This window comes from Xyrauchen texanus, chromosome 38 (genome assembly GCF_025860055.1).
Source record: "Xyrauchen texanus isolate HMW12.3.18 chromosome 38, RBS_HiC_50CHRs, whole genome shotgun sequence".
NCBI classification, from domain to species: Eukaryota; Metazoa; Chordata; class Actinopteri; order Cypriniformes; family Catostomidae; genus Xyrauchen; species Xyrauchen texanus.
The window spans coordinates 32,922,085-32,945,023 of NC_068313.1; the positions used below are offsets into that span (position 1 = coordinate 32,922,085).

General features: G+C 40.4%; 1 protein-coding gene across 1 annotated transcript in view; it reads right to left on the reverse strand.

Annotated features, from left to right (window-relative positions):
• LOC127631710 (uncharacterized) overlaps positions 1–22,939 on the reverse strand; it is a 37,932-nt gene that overhangs the window by 14,518 nt on the left and 475 nt on the right. Inside the window, exons 2-8 of the mRNA XM_052109962.1 lie at positions 21,465–21,548; positions 20,172–20,293; positions 19,610–19,729; positions 9,417–9,536; positions 9,042–9,161; positions 8,451–8,561; positions 3,810–3,929 (exon numbers count right to left, since the gene is read on the reverse strand). Coding sequence (XP_051965922.1) covers positions 3,810–3,929; positions 8,451–8,561; positions 9,042–9,161; positions 9,417–9,536; positions 19,610–19,729; positions 20,172–20,227 — 647 coding nt within the window. The 5' untranslated portion in view covers positions 20,228–20,293; positions 21,465–21,548. The remainder of the gene's footprint in view (positions 1–3,809; positions 3,930–8,450; positions 8,562–9,041; positions 9,162–9,416; positions 9,537–19,609; positions 19,730–20,171; positions 20,294–21,464; positions 21,549–22,939) is intronic.

Below are 22,939 nucleotides of genomic sequence, written 5' to 3' on the forward strand. Positions count from 1 at the left end.
CTAGTGCTTTTAGATCATAGTGCTGCCTTTGACACGATAGATCACGATATTCTCTTGAATAGGCCAGAGAATTGTGTTAGGATTTGTGGACTTGCATTAGCATGGTTTAGGTCATATATAGCAGACTGCTACCACTTTGTCTATGTAAACGAGGAATTGTCAAATCAAACAAAAGTATGGAGTGCCACAGGGATCGGTTTTAGGGCCTCTACTTTTCTCCTTATATATGCATCCCCTTGAAGATATTATCAGGAATCATGGAATAAGTTTCCACTGCTATGCCGACGATACACAATTTTATATTTCTTCGAAACCCGAAAAAATTTCACAATTCTCCAAATTAGCAGTAAATATCAATGACATCAAAGATTGGATGTCCAGAAATGTCCTTCTACTCAATTCCAACAAAACAGGGTTACTAGATATTGGACCAAAAACCTCTAAAAATAAGCAGCTAAAATATCATTTGACTCTTGATGGATGTACTGTTACAAAGAACTTGGGTGAAAATATTTGATACCAATATGTAATTTGAAAATCAAATTTCCAATGTTTGTAGAACAGCATACATCCACATAAGAAATATTGCTTACGACACATGCGCTCTGTTGCCAATGCCGAAAAATGAATGCATTCATGACCTCAATACTAGATTATTGCAATGCATTATTCAGTATATAAACTTCAATTGGTTCAAACTGCAGCAGCCAGAGAGCTAACGAGAACCGAGAAATATGATCATATTAGCCCCATTTTATCATCGTTACATTGGCTACCTGTTCAATTTTGTATTAATTTTAAAATTCTGTTAACTACGTACAAAGCTTTAAATGGTCTAGCTACGCAGTACTTAATGACATTCTACCACGCTATATTCCATCACGTTCATTGCGATCCCAAAACTCTGGCGTGTTACTAGATGCTAGAATATCAAAATCCACAAAAGGAGGACTAGACTAAAGACTCATCTATTTAGCCAGGCATAAACCAAATTTATACTTCACCACACAATTAGGCTGCTTTGGTTAGGTCAGCTGGAACCAGAAACATCCATCACGATCTATAACTCTATTATTAAAATTGAATGGCATCTACGCTAATATTATTCTATTTGTTTCTATCCTGAGGTCACCAGAACTAGCCGATCCAGCTCCATTCCCACATGGTATCGGACTCCACTGAATCTCTGAGTGATGACTGAGCATGTGCAAGCCATACGTCACTTCAGTCTATTATGATGGACCTCAAAGGATGAACTGATGCCAACTCCAACCACAAGACATGGGATACTTCATTTGCCATTGCCTGAACCTTAGACTTAGGATAGACCTCACTGAAATTACCGGCCGGTATAACTGCAAAGCGCCTCACTGATCTCAGTCTGCATCACCTTTGCCCAATGATGGACTCCCATAATTTAAAAAAATTAAATTTGACACACATTTCCCTAATCAGCATAAGAGCTAGGCATAAAAATGGTATGGAACTACCAGCTATCCACAGTTTTCCTGTCCAAACACTGGGTGGCGCCATGATGATTCTAATTGCCTGTTTTGTATTTCTGGTCTCGAGACATCAAGTAAAAACTGCCAAATCGAGCGACCCAGAGGAGAACAACAACCATTACCCTTAAAGTGTTACTTTAAGTAAAAATTAATTTCAGGCTAAACTTGACATAACTCATTGAACAATTAATTATATCAACATAACTAACCTCTGGCCATTGCATTATGTCATCTAGACATGAAAAAGTATTTTTTTCCCATTAATTCAGTGAATGTCATTAAGGTATTTTTAAAAGATGATTCTGAAAAGATGTTTTCTGGCTAATCAGTTAAACAGAGTAATTACATTTATTATACATAAAGATCAAGTGGGGTTTACCTGTGGTCATAGTTCTTCTGATAATAATAGATGTTTTATAAATATTATGTGGTCAGTAGCAAATGATCAGACCCCGATAGCTGCCATCTCACTTGAGGTCGAGAAGGTGTTTGATATGGTGGACTGGGACTATTTTTTTTTAAGAATTTGGAAATTTACAGATTTGAGGACAATCTTATTGGGTAGATGAAGTTACTTTATAAACAACCATTAGCGGCAGTGCAAACTAATGGATTAATTTCAGATTTGTTTTCTCTTGGTAGGGGAACCCGGAAAGGCTGTCCTCTCTTGCCTTTATTTTTCTGTCTTGCCCTGGAACCATTAGCAGCTGCAATAAGAAAAGATAATTTTCATGGTATTTGGTTGCTCCGGGGGGATTTTCCCTGTAATAAATGCACTGTAAGTCGCTTTGGATAAAAGCGTCTGCCAAATGCATAAATGTAAAAGGCGCTCTCTAATTTCAAGAATGGTTCACCAAATAGGGCAGGATGGCAGCATTTGAAAAGATGTCACATAAGCAGATTAGACGTGTATGGTTAAGAAATAATACTGTGACAGGGCGGAGGGCGGGGCCGGGTCGTGATCATACACACCCGGTCCCTTATCAGGCTAATCAAGTTCCCAGAGAATGTGGCAGGGCGTTCCATCCGCCAAGGGCTTTTGACCACAGGGATATCTGTTGAGGTTTAGGGTGGGGTTGGGAATTGGAAGAGGGATAAGGAATTAATGGGGATTAAAAGGATAATGGTTGATTCCAGATATATATATATATATATATATATATATATATATATATATATATATATATATATATATATATATATAGTGCTTTGTTCTGTGTTATGTATAAGAATCAATAAAAATAAAAAAAACTGTTAATCTGAGAATGTGTGGCACAATTATGAAGATCAAAATATGGCAATGAAATCCCTGTACTATTGTGAGACCTGCATCATTTATGAAAATTCTGCTTTGTAAACTTGTGTCTTCAGTGCCCAAAATGCTTAAGTGTTATTTGAAGAAATGGTGCCGTTACATAGTGGTAAACACTCAACTGTCCCGACTTTTTTAGAAGCATAGGTCTCTGCGGAACAATAACGGGCTTTTCCCAATCTGTGGGATGAGCGTTTTCAGCTCCCTGATATAGAAATCAGTGGGTATTTCTAAACCAGGATGGTCATTTCTGAACTATCCAATGAATGTAGGGAATATCAGTGTAGTAGACAAATTGTGTAAAGTGGTTGAAAAATGCCCATCCCGGTTTGAAAATGCCCAGTGTTTGGAAAACGCCCATTTATGTTCTGCAGAGTCACAAGTCTCCTTTTTTAAAGCATGTTGCAATCTTCTGATTTAAAAAAATAATAATAATTTAATTTAGAACTTAAAATCTCAAATATTATGTTGTTGTAGAGCTTTCAATATAGCACACGGTGAAATAATTTACATTTACATTTATGCATTTGGCAGACGCTTTTATCCAAAGTGACTTACGGTGCACTTATTACAGAGACAATCCCCCCGGAGCAACCTGGAGTTAAGTGCCTTGCTCAAGGGCACAATGGTGGTGGCCGTGGGGTTCGAACCAGCGACCTTCTGATTAACAGCCCTGTGCTTTTAGCCACTACGCCACCACCACTCAAATTTACAAATCACTTTAATTTATTTTAATGTTCCATACTGTCCCAACTTTTTCAGAATTGGATTTGTATATGGTTTATTTATAATCAGCATTTCTCTCAACTTGCAGCTTAGCTTTAAGAACAGCCTTTGCATTGGTGCCTATGATGCCTTAAAATGCTGTCTTGGAGGGCAGCTTTCTAGATTTTGGAACAGAGCCATTGTGTTTTTTCTTTATTTGAGAATATTTCTACCTAGTTTGTCAGTATATGCCACAACAGATTTTTTTAGATTCTAAATACTCATACCTTTCGTTCATCTGGATACCATGAGTTACATCTTTGAACTCTATTGGTCGATCCATTGACTGGTCACTTTGTAGAGATGTGCAGGTAGGTGCTGGAGATATTGCTTGTCTCAGCATAAATCTTTGAATGGAAGAAAGAACTGATATTAAAATACTGTGCAAGATTAAAGATATGCAAACCACACATCATAGGGACAATTAACTATTTGCAAGTTATGTGTTCCCTTTATTTAAATATCTAATGTTTGTGTATGTACTGTATATGACAGTCAAATTAGGCTTGCTCACTGGGGGTCTAAATACAAATATTATAATTTTTTTTTTTTTACAATCAAGGCACAATTTACAATCACGTAATTATTCAACTGCAAAATTATGACCAAAATAAGCTATTCTGATAAGCTGAAAAACATGTTTTCAGCTAACAACCCTGCATCAGTGTGGAGTGGCCTGAAACAACTTACTAACTACAGGACTCCTGCCTCCAACAAAGTAGTGGACCAACAACTGGCTGGTGACCTGAATGTGTTCTACTGTTGATTTGAAAGGCCCAATCTCACACCCCACACCCGCTCTGACCTTCACTGACCCCCCTCCTGCTACTCAACCTGCACTTAAGATCTGTGAAGAACAGGTATGCCGTGTTTTCCGAAAACAAAAGACAAGTTAAGCATAGGGACCAGATGGTGTTTCACCCGCTTGTCTAAAATCCTGTGCTAACCAGCTGGCCCCCATCTTCACACTGATCTTAAATAGATCACTGGAGCAGTGTGAAGTCCCATGCTGCTTCAAACACTCAAATCATCATTCCTGTCCCAAAGAAACCCAAAATCACAGGACTTAATGACTACAGACCAGTCACTCATACGTCTGTGGTCATGAAATAATTTGAGAGACTGGTGTTGGCCCACCTGAAGGACATCACTGGACCCTTTCTAGATCCCCTTCAATTTGCTTATCAAGCAAACAGGTCTATGGATGATGCAGTCAATATAGGATTGCATCATATCCTGCAACATCTGGATAGACCAGGGACATATGAAAGGATCCTTTTTGTGGACTTCAGTTCGGCTTTCAACACCATCATCCCAGCTATACTCAAGAACACATTACACCAACTCTCTGTTCCCATGCCTATTTGTCAGTGAATCACCAGCTTTATAACAGACAGGCAGCAGCTAGTGAGACAGGGGAAATTCACTTCCAGCACATGTACAATCAGCACTGGTGTCCCCCCAGGGTTGTGTGCTCTCCCCACTACTCTTCTCCCTCTACAACAATGACTGTACAGCCAAGGAAGTCAAGCTCCTGAAGTTTGCAGATGATACTACTGTCATCGGCCTCATCCAAAATGACGATGAGTCTGTACACAGAAAGGAGGTTGAATGGCTGGCTAACTGGTGTTGTCAAAACAACCTGGAGCTGAACATGCTCAAAACGGTGGAGATGATTGTGGAGTTTAGGAGGAGCACCCCAACATTGACCCCCGTCACCATTCTAACAGCACTGTGGCAGCAGGGGAGACATTCGGGTTCCTGGGCACTACCTTTACTACCTTTACGTGGCAGTGCTGCAAAACTCTTTTAAATACTAATTATTTTATGCACAATAAAAGATTATTTTAAATCACCTATTTTGATGAACAGTCATTTTAATATGTAAAATGCACATAATATGTAATTTCATCTCTTCATCTGCTTCTATCAGTCTTGGGATTTAGTCAGTAGATGACCACATAGATCAGCAATTTAATCAAGAACATGACTGATTGGTCTAGTGGTTACTTTTTGCAACTGGTTTTTAGAGGTTTAGGTTTGGAATTTACCCAAATATATCTTTTCATTTTAATAAAACAAGTTTGCCTCTTTGGGCGGTGGAAGGAACACTTTGAAGAACTCCTAAATCCCAATACGCCCTCTATGCTAGAGGCAGAGCAGGAGGCTGATGGGGGATCAGATTCAATTTCCCTTGGGGAGGTCACAGAGGTAGCCAAACAACTCTGCAGTTGCAAAGTCCCAGGGATTGATGAGATCCGAACAGAAATGCTGAAAGCTCTGGATGTGGAGGGGGTGTCATGGATGACACGCCTCTTCAACACTGCGTGGAAGTCCGGGATAGTGCCCAAGGAGTGGCAGAACGGGGTGGTGGTTCCACTCTTCAAAATGGGGGACCAGAGAGTGTATGCCAACTACAGGGGTACACTACTCAGTCTCCCTGGTAAAGCTTACTCCAAGGTGCTGGAGAGGAGGGTTTGGCTGATTTTCAAACCTCGGATTGAAGAGGAACAATGCGAGTTCCGTCCTGGTCATGGAAAGACGGACAAGATCTTTACACTCGCAAGGATCCTGGAGGGTGCCTGGGAGTATGCCCATCCAGTCTACGTGTGTTTTGTGGATCTGGAGTCCCCAGGAGATACTGAGGGAGGTGCTGCAGGAGTACAAGGTGAGAGGGTCCCTTCTTAGGGCGATCCAATCCCTGTACATCCAAAACGAGAGCTATGTCCGTGTTCTCGGCACAAAGTCGAGTTCGTTCCATGTGGGGATTGGTCTCCGCCAGGGCTGCGCTTTGTCACCAATCCTATTTGTAATATTCATGGACAGGATATCGAGGCGTAGTCGGGGTCGGGAAGGGGTGCGGATTGGTGGGCTGGAGATCTCATCGCTGCTTTTTGCAGATGATGTGGTTTTCATGTCATCATCAGTCGTAACCTTCAGCTCTCACTGGATCGCTTGGCAGTCGAGTGTGAAGCGGATGGGATGAAGTTTAGCACCTCTAAATCTGAGGCCATGGTTCTCAGCAGGAAACTGATCGAGTGCGTATTCTGGGTAGGGAAGGAGGTATTGCCCCAAGTGAAGGAGTTCAAGTACCTCGGGGTCTTGTTCACGAGTGAGGGGACAATGGAGTGGGAGGTTGGCCGGAGAATCAGTGGGGGCGGTATTGCACACGCTCTATTGCACCGTTGTCATGAAAAGAGAGTTGAGCCGGAAGGCAAAGCTCTCAATCTACCGGTCAATTTTCTTTCCTACCCTCACCTATGGTCACGAAGGCTGGGTTATGACCGAAAGAACTAGGTTGCGAGTACAAGTGGCCGAGATGGGTTTCCTCAGAAGGGTGGTGGGCTTCTCCCTTAGAGATAGGGTGAGGAGCTCAGTCATCCATGAGGAGCTCTGAGTAGAGCCGCTGCTCATTTGTGTCGAAAGGAGCCAGTTGAGGTGGTTTGGGCATCTGGTAAGGATGCCCCCGCGGCACCTCCCTAGGGAGGTGTTTCAGGCACGTCCAGCTGAGAGGAGGCCTCGGGGAAGACCCAGGACTAGGTGGAGAGATTACATCTCCACACTGGCCTTGGAATGCCCCGGGGTTCCCCAGTCAGAGCTGGTTAATGTGGCTCGGGATAGGAAAGTTTGGGGCCCCCTGCTGGAGCTGCTGCCCCCGCAAACCTACTTCGGACAAGCGGTTGAAGATGGATGGATGAATGGAAGTTTGCATCTTTATGTCAGTGGATGGGTGTTACACTTTAAAAATAAAATGCAATAAAAGATGCGGGGAGACAAGAGTAGCAGAACACAGACACATTTATTGACCGTTCTGTATTTGATAAAACAGCTAACTCCGAAGTTTAGACAGCGACAACCACAAACTCTCCGCCCCAGCAGTGGGAATATGCATGACAGCATAGGTGACTAAGCTAGCACAGCTCACGAACACCCATCTCCCATCGCAGAACCCAGCCATGGACAACCTTATACATAGCTTATACCTTATACATAACTTTTACATAGGAAGGAAACACACTGTGCCCTGGTACTCCCATTTAACAATCAGCTCACCTGGTTACACCCACACCTGAGAGCGATAAAGAGAGAGGGAGATAAAGACAAAATACACACTCTACTTCCACACAAACAATACGGCCGAGAAGGGCATCACAATGGGGAACATATTTAGATTTTCTATTTCCCGGAAAGGAGCGTGAGCTGCAAAGAAAACTGCGGACACTAAACAACACTGATAACAGCAACAACGAACATTTATCATAAAATTCAAAATAACACATTCCAGCGCTGGATCGCCAATCAAAACATACAAAGATCAGATGAAATAGAAACTCCAACTCAAGAACTGGAGATGTTTCATCAGGATTAAACACATAGCTGACAAAAGCTACTTCAGAATGAGCTGAGGACGTCTCAACTGAAGGCAATATATCGAATAATCATTCAGTGAAGACTTGAATAAAACTGAGAACATTTTCTCTTACCTCTTTTTTCTCCAAGTATTTGTCTATATTGTTGTTGAGGAATTAAGCTAATAAAAACGAAGCCCACAAGTACCCAAAAACTGCATATGTGCAGCAGCAGCAACTACATGATTGGTTTCTGCTGTAACCCCTTCACAATGTCAACATATTACATTTATATTGTATACATTTGTATACTTATAGTGGGGTGGCAGATGGGGTGGCATTTGCCACCGTTTGCCACCTCAGTAGATCCGCCCGAGTGCGCAATATCAACCAATGATGATCATTTAAAAATGCCAAACACTGACATATTAATCAGCCTTCACAAATTACCCAGCTACAAATATGCTAAATAATAAGCACCCAAACTATTAAGCTGAATATCCCACCAGATACTCATACCTTTTGTTAAGCTGGTTACCATCTTTAAACTCTATTGGTCGATCCATTGACTGGTCACTTCGTAGAGATGTGCAGGAGGGTGATGGAGATGTTGCTTGGCTCAGCCTAAACCTTTGAATGGAAGAAAAAACTGATATTAAAATATTATGCAAGATTAAAGACATGCAAACCACATATCATAAGTACAATCAACTACTAACTCTTTGCAAGTACTTTATTCCCTTTATTTAATTATCTAATGTTTGTTTATATATATTACAGTCATGGGTTTGTTTGATTTTTTGGCTAAATGTGGCCAAGTAAATCATAAAAAAAGTACCTCTTCCACATTCTCCATTGATAACGCTGTCTTGGATTTTGGAACTTACACAAGAGGATGCTTTTGGACAAGTGGCCAGTGTCCAGCCAATGCTGATCATTTCAAAATACAAGTGGCCAGTTTCCAGCCAATGCTGATCATTTCAAAATGCCAATCACTGGCATATTAATCAGCAGTCCCAAAATACACAGCCACAAATATGCAAAATAATAAGCACCCAAATTAGTAAACTGTAACCTGAACAACCCACCAGAGACTCTAAATACTCATACCTTTCATTTGTCTGGATACCATGAGTTCCAGCTTTAAACTCTATTGGTCGATCCATTGACTGGTCACTTTGAAGAGATGTGCAGGAAGGTGCTGGAGATGTTGCTTTCCCAGGACTCAACCTTTGATAAATAGAGGGGGAAAATACACATCTCATCAATTTGCATTTTACTGGCAATATATATTATTTATACAGCTGCATATGAAATAATGTTTTATGATATAAGTGGTGCATAACAGAGAACTGGGGGAGGGGTCATCACTTACTGATATTTAAAAAATAAATCAGTGTACACTGCCTAATTTATAATTAACACAATGTCTTAATTGCAAAACTGATTCGAAGGACTGAGCTCTTAAAATGTTTACCAATATACCTTTTATTGATCTGGTTAATCTGTGTTCTTTCTTTGAACTCTATTGGTCGATCCATTGACTGGTCACTTCGTAGAGATGTGCAGGAGGGTGCTGGAGATGTTGTTTCATTTTGTCTCAACCTTCAAAAAACAATCAGAAAAATGGTTGATGTCAAATCCTCTAAAAAGTGGACTGTGTCAGGCTAAATTTGAGACTTTGTTTCTATCATAACAACTCAATAATTAATGATTGCAACGCAACTAACTGCTGGCCATCACATCATGTCATTTAGACACTCAGCTGTGGTAATAAAAAGTATTTTCCCCCCTTTAATTCAGTGAATGTAATTTGAAGATATTTTTAAAAGATGATTTTGACCTCTTCATCGTTAGGAAGCATGTTTAATACAACCTTTTAAGTCAGGGCACAACTTGAATAATCGTTTAAGAGCTAATGATTAATTGTTGCAATAATTGCCAAATAGTTGAATAATCATTTCAATAATTGTTATATTAAAAGATTATCAAAATAATCATTAGTTGCAGCCCTACCACAGAAATGGCTCCAATTATTTAAGAAGTTTACACAGAGTCATTAAAGAAAGGTGAAATACTGCCAACCATTACACAAGCCCTGATCAGTCTCATTCTTAAAAAGATAAATCCCAAATGAATGTAAAAGTTATCGTCCAATTTTGCTAATCCAGTTAAATGTAAAAAATATTGTCTACAATTCTGGCTAATCAATTACACAGAGTAATTACATCTCTAATACACATAGATCAAGTGGGGTTTATTCGTGACCGTAGTTCTTCTGATAATATTAGATTGTAAAGGTATTAATGGAAAGGAGGAGGCAAGAACCGGCTTGACAATATAACTAATAGTTTAATGAAAAACGAAACAAAAAGACAAACACACAAAGGTGTCAGGCAGCTGCCCGTAAACGCACTCTCTCTGTCGCACCACCATCCGCAGTCGGCCTTTATCCCTCTTGGAGGCTTGATTAGCCTGATAAGGGACCGGGTGTGTAGAATCACGACCCGGCCCCACCCTCCGCCCTGTCACATAGATGTTTTAGAAATATAGCAAATGATCAGTCCCTGATAGCTGCCATCTCACTTGAGGCCGAGAAGGTGTTTGATATGGTGGAATGGGACTATTCTTTCAAGTAGGGATGCACCGAAATGAAAATTCTGGGCCGAAACCGAAAATCCAGGATGCACTTGGCCGAAAACCGAAACTTTTACCTATTTAAAAAAAAAAAAATGTTGTGTATAATTGTATTAATTTTATACTTTTCATTAATTTCATGAATTTAATGAATCTGAATTGAAAAACTACAAACCAATAAAATAAATCACACTTTTATTGAAAGTAACACCAAAATTGGACAAAAAATATATTAAAACTATATTAAATATTCTTCTTCTTTCAGTTCTGTAAAAATCTAATTTTACAGATTTTATTAACAATTATCCAAATAATGTAAAGTTTTAGAAAACTATTATATGAAAAACAACAGTCAAGTAATGAACTTAGCTAGCATCTTTCAAAAAGTTTAAATATGCAACAGTAATTTTAATTAAAACAAAAGGCAGAACACAGAATGGCAGAGGGCCTCTATTCCACTGATCTATATATATCTATAATATATAATTATATATATAGATCAGTGCTCTATTCTGTTTATGTAAACATATGTACACTTTAAGTGAAAATTATTGTGCAAAACAACAGTGCAAAACAGCAGTAATTGAACTAAATCCAACCTCACCTGTAAACGACAGATGTATCCTCAAGTGAAGAACAAGTGTAATGTAATTGCTATTCACATCATATTGGACCGCTTTCTATTTAAGTACAAGCGACAGGTTTCTCTTCAAGAACAAAAGTTGCTAAATTTCTGACAGTCTCTCCTGTCAGAAAGCTCATCAAGAACATGAGATGCTGCACTGAACAGTCTCTCACTCTCTGTGCTGGTGCTTGGGCAGATAAATACCTGCGTGCAATCCGCGCAAGCAAAGGAAAGCGGTCTTTGTTTATGCGCCCGTAGTCAAGGGGATTGTCGCTTCTGGCGTAGTTCCGCTAGATACGCCTCAAGTTGTGTTGTAGCTGCGCTAGTTGTGACACTTTCCTGTAGAATCTCTTGCTGTACTCTGTATATATATATATCTTGACATTTCTGCTGAATAAACACTGCAGATCGCAAATTTGATGTCCTTATCAGAAACTTTGAAGAATTTCCACACCGCTGACATGATCGGCCTTTGTTTGGTAGCGCTGTGATAAGGGCTAGATCGATCCAGAGTGAAATCTGAGCACTGAGGGGCGGGGCGAGGAGGTATTTTCGGCTCATATTTTTGGCCTTTTTTCTCTTTCGGCCAAAAACCGAAAGTGCCATTTTCGGCCGAAAATTTTCGGCGGACGAAATTTCGGTGCATCCCTACTTTTAAGGTTTTGGAAATTTACAGATTTTGGAACAATTTTATTGGGTGGATTAAGTTACTATATAAACAACCATTAGCAGCAGTGCAAACTAATGGATTAAATTCAGATTCGTTTTCTCTTGGTAGAGAAACCCGGAAAGGCTGTCCTCTCTTGCCTTTATTGTTCTGTCTTGCCCTGGAACCATTAGCAGCTGCAATAAGAAAAGATAATTTTCCTGGTATAGTAGGAGGTGTGGTGCATAAATTCTACTCTACCCAGATTATATATTATTATTTGTATCTGACCCTATAGGATCTATGCCTAGCCTCCATAGAATTATTCTTTCTTTTTCCAAATTTTCAGGATACAGGGTGAATTGGTCTGACAGCATATTGCCCTACCACAACTTTCCAACCTGGTGCATTTAAATGGCCCAAGTAAGGCATTAGGTATTTATGCATTTTATTTCCAGCAAATTAGATATTTATTTAGAGTTGATTTTGACCCATTAATGAAATACAAACACTTATACGAAATACTGACATTTGTGACAATATTTATGGAAATCTGACCAAACCCTCTAAAACATTAAGAATCTGGGAATCACTTTCGTTTCAGCTCTTACTTTTGAAGCCCACATTAGAACCATCACCAAAACTGCTTTTCCGTTACATTGCACGACTTCGCCCCATTCTCAGTTTGAAGGATGCAGAATCACTAGTTCATGCTTTCATATCATCACATCTCAACTACTGTAACTGCCTCTATACTGGCCTACCAGCTAAACCTATTGCCCAATTACAATACATCCAAATCTCTGCAGCTAGAGTTCTCACTACCACCAAGCATTCTGCACACATTACTCCTGTAACTGCCTCCCATCGGCAGTTGTTTAAATTATAGCTGTTTATCCTGCTATTTTTTTGGTACCTATAGTATTAGTAGTTTGGAGGCGGAACTATTCACCGCGGTGCTAGTGTTCTGCCCAGAACTAATTAAGAAAACACCTGTTGAGCGAAAAGCCAAAAAAGATGACAGAAAAGAAATTAGCGACAGCTATACAAAGTAATAAACATGCAAGCAGACAAGCCTAGAAGAAAGAAGATGAGGAGAAAAATAAAGGAAGATTTAGCCCCTCATAAGCCTACGAGATATGTTTTGACTGAAGTTTATGTTTATATGGTAAAGGTTGCAATGGTAAATTAGTTTAATATCACTGTGGTGATTTCTTATGGCATGTTTAAGTGTAATAATTTTACACACTGTGTGTATGGAATCTTTAGTGCATTAAATGTTTTGTAAGTGAACAATTTTTACATGCTATGTTTCTGTATGTTCTTTCTAAGTACAACACGTTTCTAATTGAATTATTGCTTTAAAAGGCAAGTTATAAGTAATACTGTTGTAAGACTATATATGCAGAAGAATTCCAGCAACATGATTTGGATCTAGGAAAAACCCATCCTTTCAGTTTGGAATGTTTCCATGTAATAAATTAGAGGCCCTCTGCTGGATCCCACACAGAGTAAACCAGGCTGTTCTGTGTAAGGTTACAAGGACCATCAAACTCTAAGACATTTCATCTTAATCTAACTTTACTAGATAATGCTGAAAATCACTTTGAATTGTGGTAACATTTGTACCTGACAAATTAATGTTTATAGACTGATGGACCTCTTTAAAATGTGTGTAGTGATGTGCAATCACCTATAATTGATAAATATAATCTTTAATTTTTTATGATTCATCTCATTCTACTAAGAATGGTAACTATAAGGCTTAACTTGATAAATCCATGCTGTATAACCCATGAATTAACCAGTATTATTTTGTAACCAGGGATTTTCATGTTTTGTTATCTACACATGTAACATCCATGATTTTTTTTTAATGTTTAATATGTAAGCGTATGCAGAGATGACAACGAATGTCCACCCGGGACTTTCTGGTGCCCTCCTAAGGTAAGAAGGCTACCCCCCTAAGGGGTTGGTGACATACGCAGACTGCGTAGTATGCGTATAGGGAGCCTCGGTACTGAAATATTTCCACGCAGCTGACATCGGCCTTTGCTTGGTAACACCATAATAATGGCTAAATCGAACGAGAGTAAAACCTGAGCACTGAGGGGTGGGGAGGCATATATTTTCGGCTCATATTTTCAACCTTTTTCTCTCTTTCGGCAAAAACAAAAAATGCCCTTTTCGGTGGCAGAAATTTCGGTGCATCCCTAGTAAAAATGCATCTTATTATTTCACACTTATATTCAGTGTGGCGTTTCCAGTATGTTCAAATTTTTGATTTTACCTAAATGTTTCCTCAAGTACATGGCTGAACCCCAAATTAAGCATTAACAAGTCCCCCTTTTGCTGGAAAGAATGGATGGAAAGTTGCTACACTTGATGAAAATGGAGCTTTGAGATCATGTGAAAATATAACAGCAATTTGTGATTTCGAGGTCAAAATTTTTCAAGTACTTACATTTGTGCCATTTATTTTGTATTATATTTGGAGGTAGTTCACAGCCCCCTAAGGCTGCAGACACTCTTTGTATAGTGCTCACAGCCTTTGGAAAGAGTCATTAAGAATCAGTTTATTATTCCTCGTTGATTCAGAGTCTTGGCCTTAACAGCCCTTAAGAGGTTATGGGAAAGAATAAAAAAAAAAGTGATGTAAGGGTACACCTTACTCAGTTTAAGATTTTAAGAACTTTAATGGGGGCTAAAAAGGGGATAATGGTTGATTCCATAAACACACACACACACACACACACACACACACACACACACACACACACACACACATATATATACACACTGTTCTTTGTTCTGTGTTATGTATAAAAATCAATAAAAAAATGGTTAATCTTAGAATGTGTGGCACAATTATGAAGCATAAATTAATGCAACGAAGGCCCTGTACTATTGCGCAGCTAAAGACCTGCATAATGGATGAAAATTCTGCTTGCTAAACCTTAAAAACTTGAGTCTTCAGTGCCCAAATGCTTAATAAGTGTTATTTGAAGAAATGGTGCGGTCACATAGTGGTAAACACACAACTGTCCCAACTTTTGTTTTTTAGAAGTATAGGTCTCTGCAGAAATATAATGGACTTTTCCTAATCTGTGGGCCGTTTTCAAACCGGGAAGCATGTTTTTCAGCTATCCAATGAAAGTAGGGAATCTCACTGTAGAAGAAAAATCATGTAAAACAGTTGAAAAATGCTCATCCCAGTTTGAAAACACCCAGTTCCCTTTACAAAAAGCTTCACTATGATGCTGCGCTTTGCTAAGCGCTTTTGGGAACAATCCTGCATTGTGACCAGCTGTGAATATGTGTGTAACGTCAATGAACATTGACCGGAATTTATAGCCTCCGCTGGTGAGATCATTAGATGCACCTGTGGCCAGGCTATAAATAGACGCGTCACCAGCGTGTCGTCAGATCCGTTTTCTTCAGAGCAAACTGTGCTGTGTGTCTCACAAGCCTGTCAGAAACTTTCTTTCCTCTGCTAGGATTTAGAATTTGTTAGGCAGTGCGCAGTGAACCTTTTCTCCTTTCCCTATTTCTATATATATATATATATAAAAAATAGAAAAGTTTGTTTGGGGGAAAAAATGCTGCTCTCGCGTTGGGGCAGGGTGAGTGCGCACATTGCGACCTACTTTCGGGCGAAATGCTTCGCGCTCGCCTCGCTTACTTCCGGAAGTCAGCGCCCACTCTTTCATCGGGGGCTCTCCCAAATATCTGGCTGAGGACCGAGAGACGGGTCCGTCCCTATTGCTCGCTCTCTCCCCAGATCCAGCTGATCCTTCTCGTAAGCTGAAGCGCACCTCGGCACCTCTTCGTTTCACGAGGGGGGCGCTGAACCTCTGTACATTTCACACATAATAAAGCGGCTGAGAAATTACTCGAGGTGGTTACTCGGGCTATGGCCAGACTACAGCTAGACTGGCCATGCGAACAAGAGACCCCCCCCCCCACCCCCCACCCCAAAACGCTCCAAACTATAAGACAGATTTCTGTCTGGTGGCCAAAATATTAATAATAATAAAAAAAAATAAAAAAAGGGAACGCTATATTAGTCCCTTCCTTTCTTTGATGACCTCCATGACGAGCTTTCTCACTCATGGAGGAACCCATATACTTCTGTGTACACGTACCCTCGACGTCTTTATACTCGACTATCGTGGGTGCTGAGACACGGGGGTATTTTGATTTTAGATCTTTGAAGATTTTAGATCTTTGAAGCTTGAACCGCTCGGTCAGGGTGTTCAAGTTGAAGATGCTAACTGTCAAGACGGTCGTGTCTCAGATCCAACATTACGATTGGCTGATCACGATCGAACTCATGGATTCATATTTCCATATTGGAATTCTGCCACAGCACAGGAAGTTCCTGAGGTTCGCTTTCGGAGACGAAGCCTTCTAGTATCGGTTCTTCCATTCGGCCTAGCCCTATCACCCTGTACATTCACGAAATGCATGGATGCAGCACTGGCTCCTTCGCGACTCTGGGGCATCCGCATTCTAAATTACATAGACGACTGGCTGATCTTAGCGCAGCTCCAAGAACTGGCAGTTCAGCGCAGGGATATTGTCTTAGCACATCTGGTTTCTCCGGGTCTGAGACTCAACGTCAAAGAGCGTTCTCTCTCCCACCCGGGGAATCACCTATCTGGGGGTTATATGGACTTCGATCACGATGCGGGCACAGTTGTCTCCTGCTCGTATCACGTCCAATCAGAACACCCTGAGCAAACTCAGGCTAGGTCAAGGTTGCACTGTTCACCAGTATCAACAAATACTAGGTCTCATGGCGTCTGCGTCCACGGTGATCTCTTTGGGCCTGTTCCATATGAGACTGTTTCAGCTGTGGCTAAAAGCCAGGGGATTTCATCCAAGGACCAGTCCCCTAGGGGGGACGTTCCCTTGCTATGTGGTTCAGACCACGGTTTCTTACCTTGGATCCCACTCTAGGTGCTGGCACATCGGATTCTCCTTGGGGCCCAGGGCAAGCACCTGTCACTCAGGGCAGTTTATATCCCTGGATGCCCGTATGTGGGAGCAGATTTACTGTCCAGACAGAAAATACCAACAGGTGAGTGGAAACTCCTAGGTAGTGAAACAAATCTGGGTGAGATTTTAAAGGGTAGAAGAGGACCTCTTCGCCTCTATGAACAGCGCAATGTCTCCTCTACTTCTACTTGAGTCACTCAGCCCCCCCTAGGTCTGGACATGATGGCCCATACAAGGCCCTGAATGTGTCAGTATGCGTTTTTCCCCGGTTTCTCTGCTCCCGGGAGTCTTGGCCAGAGTTCGCCAGCAAGGGTCTTGCCTCTTACTGATAGCGCCGCACTGGCCGAACAGGGTATGGTTCTCGGAGCTAATATCTCTCCTCGACGGCTCGCCTTGGGCGATTCCGGACAGGATGGACCTTCTGTCTCAGGCGCAGGGGAAGATATTTCATCCCCGGCCCGAATTGTGGAAACTTCATGTCTGGCCCCTGAAGGGTACCAACTGAGGGACACAGGGCTGTCACCTGAGGTTATCGAGACCATTCTTAGTGCTAGGGCTCCCTCTACCAAAAGAATCTACACCAATAAATGGGGTGTCTTCGAAAAGTGGTGCAGTTCACATGGTGCAGATCCAGTTAACTGCCAAATTGTTTCAGTTCTGGACTTTCTGCAAGAAAAACTGTCAGCAGGCATATGCCCTGCTACTCTCAAGGTTTATGTGGCCGCCATTTCGGCTTGCCACACCTTGATGGACGGGTGCCTTTGGGGAGGCACCTTCTACTTGCTCGCTTCATTCGTAGAGCCATGCGACTGAGGCCTCCTGTTAGGACCAGAACTCCTTCATGGGACTTAGCAATAGTCCTGGAGGGTGTGGTTTAGACCCCCTTTGAACCTCTAGAGTCAGCGTCTGACAGACTTCTGACTCTCAAGATGGTCTTTCTTATGGCGATTACCTCTCTTAAGAGGATTGGGGATCTACAGGCTCTGTCTGTTTTGCCGGCCTGTTTAGAATTTGCCCCAGGTATGGCCAAAGCTATTCTGCATCCTCATCCTGACTATCTTCCTAAGGTGCCTTTTTCGACACTACATCCTGTCACTCTGGAAGCCTTCTGCTCCCCGCCATTTTTAACACCGGAGCAGGAAAGACTACACAGACTCTGCCCAGTCCGTGCCCTTCAGACTTATGTCCACCGCACTAGCCAGTGGCGTAAGTCAGGGCAATTATTTGTCTGCTATGGGGGCCGCAACAGGGGGGCAGCCGCTACCAAGCAGACTATGTCACATTGGGTGAGGGATGCTATTGCCCTGGCCTATGAGGCGCGCAGTCAAGCTTCGCCAGTAGGTGTCAGGGCTCACTCTACGAGAGGGGTCGCCTCCTCTAAAGCCTTGGCTAAAGGGGTCCCTCTGCAGAAGGTTTGTGATGTGGCAGGCTGGTCCTCTCCACGCACATTCATTAGATTTTATAGTTTGTATGTTCATGCTACTCCGGGCTCTTACGTCCTTGAGTCGACATCTCAAGCTCATGCCTGAACAAGTTTGTGACGCGGCAGGCTGGTCCTCTCCGCTCACATTCATCAGTTTTTATGGCAGGCTCATGCCTTAACAAGTTCGTGATGCAGCAGGCTGGTCCTCTCCGCACACGTTCATCGAACTTTATGGGTTAGATGTTTTTGCTACTCCGGGCTCTTACGTCCTTGAGTCGACATCTCAAGCTCACGTCTGAACAACTTTGTGATGCGGCAGGCTGGTCCTCTCCACACACATTCGTCAAATTTTATGGTTTAGATGTTTATGCTACTTCGGGCTCTTACGTCCTTGAGTCGACATCTCAAGCTCATGTCTGAGACCTCTTGCGTTCTTGTGAGCACACTTCACAACCGTAGGGGTCCGGACAGCCCCAGTGCGGCGGCGTGGGTATTGCGTTCCCAAAAGCGCTTAGCAAAGCGCAGCATCATAGTGAAGCTTTTTGTAAAGGGAACATCTAGGGTTACATATGTAAACCTTGTTCCCTGAAAAAAGCGAAACGAGATGCTGCGCTTCTTTGCCGCACTGGGACGTCCCAGGACTGCTCTTCAGAAAACGATATCTGAGGACACGCTGGTGACGCGTCTATTTATAGCCTGGCCACAGGTGCATCCAATGATCTCACCAGCCACGGCTATAAATTCCGATCAATGTTCATTGACGTGTTACACACATATTCACAGCTGGTCACAATGCAGGATTGTTCCCAAAAGCGCTTAGCAAAGCGCAGCATCTCGTTCCGCTTTTTCCAGGGAACAAGGGTTACACATGTAACCCTAGACATTTTGTTCAGCAGAGTCACAAGTCTCCTTTTTTAAAGCATGTTGCAATCTTCTGATTTAAAATTAGTGTGTATTTTCAAAAAACTATTAAATTCACAATGTAAAACCTCAAATATGATGCTGTTGTAGAACTTTCAATATAGCAAAAGATAGAAGAATTTACAAATCACTCTTTTTGGTTTTTATTAGCATTTTCCAAACTGTCCCAACTTTTTCGGAATTGGGGTTGTGTATGTTTAATTTATAATCAGCATTTCTCTCAACTTATTCTCGACTTTCATTTTGCTGCCTAGCTTTTGGAACAGTCTTTGCATTGGTGCCTATGGTGCCTTAAAATGCTGTCTTGGTGGGCAGCTTTCTAGACTTTGGAACAGAGGCATTGTGTATTTTCTTTATTTGGAGTATATTTCTACCTAGCTTGTCAGCTGTATATGCCACTAGATACTCTAAATACTCATGCGTACCTTTCGTTCATCTGGATACCATGAGTTACAGCTTTGAACTCTATTGGTCGATCCATTGACTGGTCACTTCGTAGAGATGTGCAGGAGGGTGCTGGAGATGTTGCTTGATTCAGCCTAAATCTTTGAATGGAGGAAAGAACTGATTTTAAAATACTGCACAAGATAAAATACATGCAAACCACACATCATAAGCAGTGATGTGTGCACAATCAATTATTTATATATATATATATATATATATATATATATATATATATATATATATATATATACACACACACACACACACACACACATACACACACATTACAGGTGGCCAGGTAAATCATAAAAAAGACACATTCTCCATTGATAACGCTGTCTTGGATTTTGGAACTAACACAAGAGGATACTTTTGTACAAGTGGCCAGTTTCCAGCCAATGCTGATCATTTCAAAATGCCAAACAGTGGCAGATTAATCAGTGGTCACAAAATACACAGCCACAAATATGCCAAATAATAAGTACCCAATTTAGTAAACTGTAACCTGAACAACCCACCAGAGACTCTAAATACTCATACCTTTCATTTGTCTGGATAGCATGAGTTCCATCTTTAAATTCTATTGGTCGATCCATTGACCGGTCACTTTGAAGAGATGTGCAGGAGGATGCTGGAGATGTTGCTTTCCCAGGACTCAACCTCTGATGAATAGAGGAAAAAATAAATCTATTAAATTTGCACCTTACTGGCAATAGTTATGTGGGGGTTGGTTGATGGCAAATGTGTCTCCCTGGAAAAATTATATTGGCCTATCAAAGCAATGTCATATTGGAGTTGCTGTGTGGCTTTATGCATAATAAAGATAGTGTGGTCAAGAAAATAGTCTGAACAACATGTTTTCGCACAGCATATTTCCCTAATCTACATAAGAGCTAGGCATAATGATATTATGGAACTACCAGCTATCCACAGTTTTCCTGTCCAACCACTGGGCAGCATCATGATGATTCTAATTGCCTGTTTTGTATTTCTGGTCTTGAGATACCAAGTAAAAACTGCCAAATTGAGCGACCCAGAAAGGAGAACAACAACCATTTAAGTGTTACTTGGTGTAAAAATGAATTTCAGGCTAAAGCTTGAGCCTTTGTTGGCTATCATAATAATTCAGAATAATTAATGATATCAACGTAATTAACCTCTATCCATCAGATTATGTAATCTACACACTCAGGTGAGGCACTGTCTATAAAAGAAAAATGGCCTTCTGTACTCTGTGAAGTATTTGCATGGTTTTTTTTACAATTTTTACAAATGTAATACCTTAAAGGTGCACTCAGTAACTTTTGTCTTTGTGTCATCTTGGACTTACACTGACACCTACCAGCTTGGATGAAGCATCATTTAAAATCAATAGTTTTCAGTTTCAGATGCCATTGTAGAAATGTAGTATTCACAGTCAGCCATGATTACTTTAATCATTGAGTGAAAGTGTCAAATAACAGGACGGTTACTCAGATTAAGTGAGTAGTATTCAGCTGGTCATGTGATTCTAACATGGCAGCCTCCATGTGTGGACCCTCTCCATGTAGAATAAAATAGCTATTATAAGGTTACTGATATGACTGGAGTCTTCATTTTAATGTGAGTAGTCATGATTTACAACATATATTGCAACATTGCAATTCATGTCTTTTGGAGTTAAACTTTTTCAATGAGGAAAAATGACTGAGTGCACCTTTACTCATTACATTACCCGCTAAGAATATACACTGATGCGAGTGAAAACAATGGAGACCGGAAATTAAAAACAGTTGAATCGTGGAACACTTCTGTGTTCAGGAAAAAGTTGGAAAATAAAGTGAACCCTCTTACCTTTCACATTCCATCCTGCCCAGCTCCTCTTCAGAGTCTTGTTCATCCATATGTTCATTTAGCATGTTACCTGAATCTAAAACTCTTTGAAGGTATATACAAAATATAATAATAACACAAATAAATATTAAATATGTTATGGCAATAAAATAGGTGAGAATGGGTTAGGATGAATAAGTTGGTATGTTGTAAAGAGTGTCTATTACAATATAACTTCCTATGTGCGACTGAGCATAAAGAGCATACGGCTGAAGTGCATGTCTTTTTTCTCCTGAAAAGCCAAAGACAAATTTGCTCTGTGTCCTTAAATTTGAATTATTATCTTTACTTAACTAAAAGGAAAAATTGAATTCACCACTTACAATCATTAAAACAGGATAACAAACATAATGGATCTTGAATATTACCCATCTAATATTAAATATTAAACCCTCTAATTCCCTCAACCCTTGTGCGTCACTTCAAAAAAGATACTCAAAGGTCTTTAGAGGACAAAAATGTCTGCGTCAAAAATCTGCCATAATTATATTAATATTTATTTCCACTTTTCCTCTACCAAATATTCATAAATTTTTAGGATTTTAACTGTTTTATAATGCCACTGTTGTTTTTTTATGAGAAAAAAAAAAAAACACAATGTTAGAGGAATTGTTTCATTATTATTATTATCACAGTATGGGATATGTCAATGATAAGCAACAACATTGATTTTGATGCATTATAATTTTTTGTGCAGTGTCAGATAAAAAAAACAAAAAACACACTCAGTACCTAAGAGGACAAAATCGTCCACGTAAAAAAACCTGCCATAAAATTTTATATATTCATATTATTTTCCATTTTTTTAACCAACATCAGTCTTGATCATAACTACCAAATATTCATTCATTTTCAGGATTTTAACCCTTTAAATGCCAATTTGTTTACATAATTCCATTGTTGTTGTTTTTACACACACACACACACACACACACACACACTCTGACATCAATACCAACTCAACCACGCAATTTTAGGTGCACCATTTTTTCAATTTGCCTGCAGTGCTCTAAAATACAGCAAACAGAAAATAGGAAAAGAGCATGTATTTGCTCGATAGGCTAAACATGAGGAAAAATTACGCCATCTGGTGGAAATATAAAAACATTTAATTTTGAAGCCAAGGCTCTGTAAAGAAAACATAATATCATAAAATTCATGATTTTATGCTTTAATAAGGCACTGGGATCAAATATTGCAGTTTTAATGGTTTCAATAGGGACATTTTTGTCCTTAAGGTCCTGAGTGTAACAATTGTGAACACGTCACGGTGTATTATAGGAACTGAGGTTGAAATTACAAAATTGCCCAAAAAATACACACCTTTGTCAAAAATATATGCCGTTTGGCATTAACACAGCCAAAATGATCGAGAAAACAAAATGAAAGACAAAAATGTTCCGTAGGTCGCACAAGAGTTAAGTAAAAACTTTCGC